The 372-nt window shown below is 40.6% G+C and overlaps 1 protein-coding gene across 1 annotated transcript in view; it reads right to left on the bottom strand.

Annotated features, from left to right (window-relative positions):
- CSUI_010699 (c2 domain-containing) overlaps positions 1–319 on the bottom strand; it is a gene marked incomplete at its 3' end in the record, with an annotated part of 3,846 nt that extends 3,527 nt beyond the window's left edge. Inside the window, exon 1 of the mRNA XM_068070801.1 lies at positions 147–319. Within this exon, the coding sequence (XP_067917223.1) occupies positions 147–218 (72 nt within the window). The remainder of the gene's footprint in view (positions 1–146) is intronic.
- Between the last annotated feature and the right edge of the window lie 53 nt (positions 320–372).

Below are 372 nucleotides of genomic sequence, written 5' to 3'. Positions count from 1 at the left end.
TGTATATATTTACATGTATGTACCTGCACATATCTATCTACATATATCTCTATATGGAAGGATGGGGAGAAGAGTTTGTATGAGATGTGTGGATCAAGGGTAATTGGAGCGCGTAAGAATGTAAGGAGAGGAGAGAGCATACATACCTTAACTTTAAGTTTCTCTCTTTCAAGATCGAGATAGGAGCCTCGATACTCGAAGGCTTTTCGAAATCTCATATCCACAGGCGCCGCGCTACTCACGTCTGGAACGACAGGAGTGCGCAGGTAATTCTTATCTTCTCCTTTAGCATAAATACACGAGGATGTTCCTTTCTACACACGAACGAAAGACACATACAAAGACAGACTAAAGAGAATTAAGAAGAAGAAA

The sequence above is a fragment of the Cystoisospora suis genome (genome assembly GCF_002600585.1).
Source record: "Cystoisospora suis strain Wien I chromosome Unknown contig_8036, whole genome shotgun sequence".
NCBI classification, from domain to species: domain Eukaryota; phylum Apicomplexa; class Conoidasida; order Eucoccidiorida; family Sarcocystidae; genus Cystoisospora; species Cystoisospora suis.
This window is presented reverse-complemented; position numbering and strand designations above follow the sequence as displayed.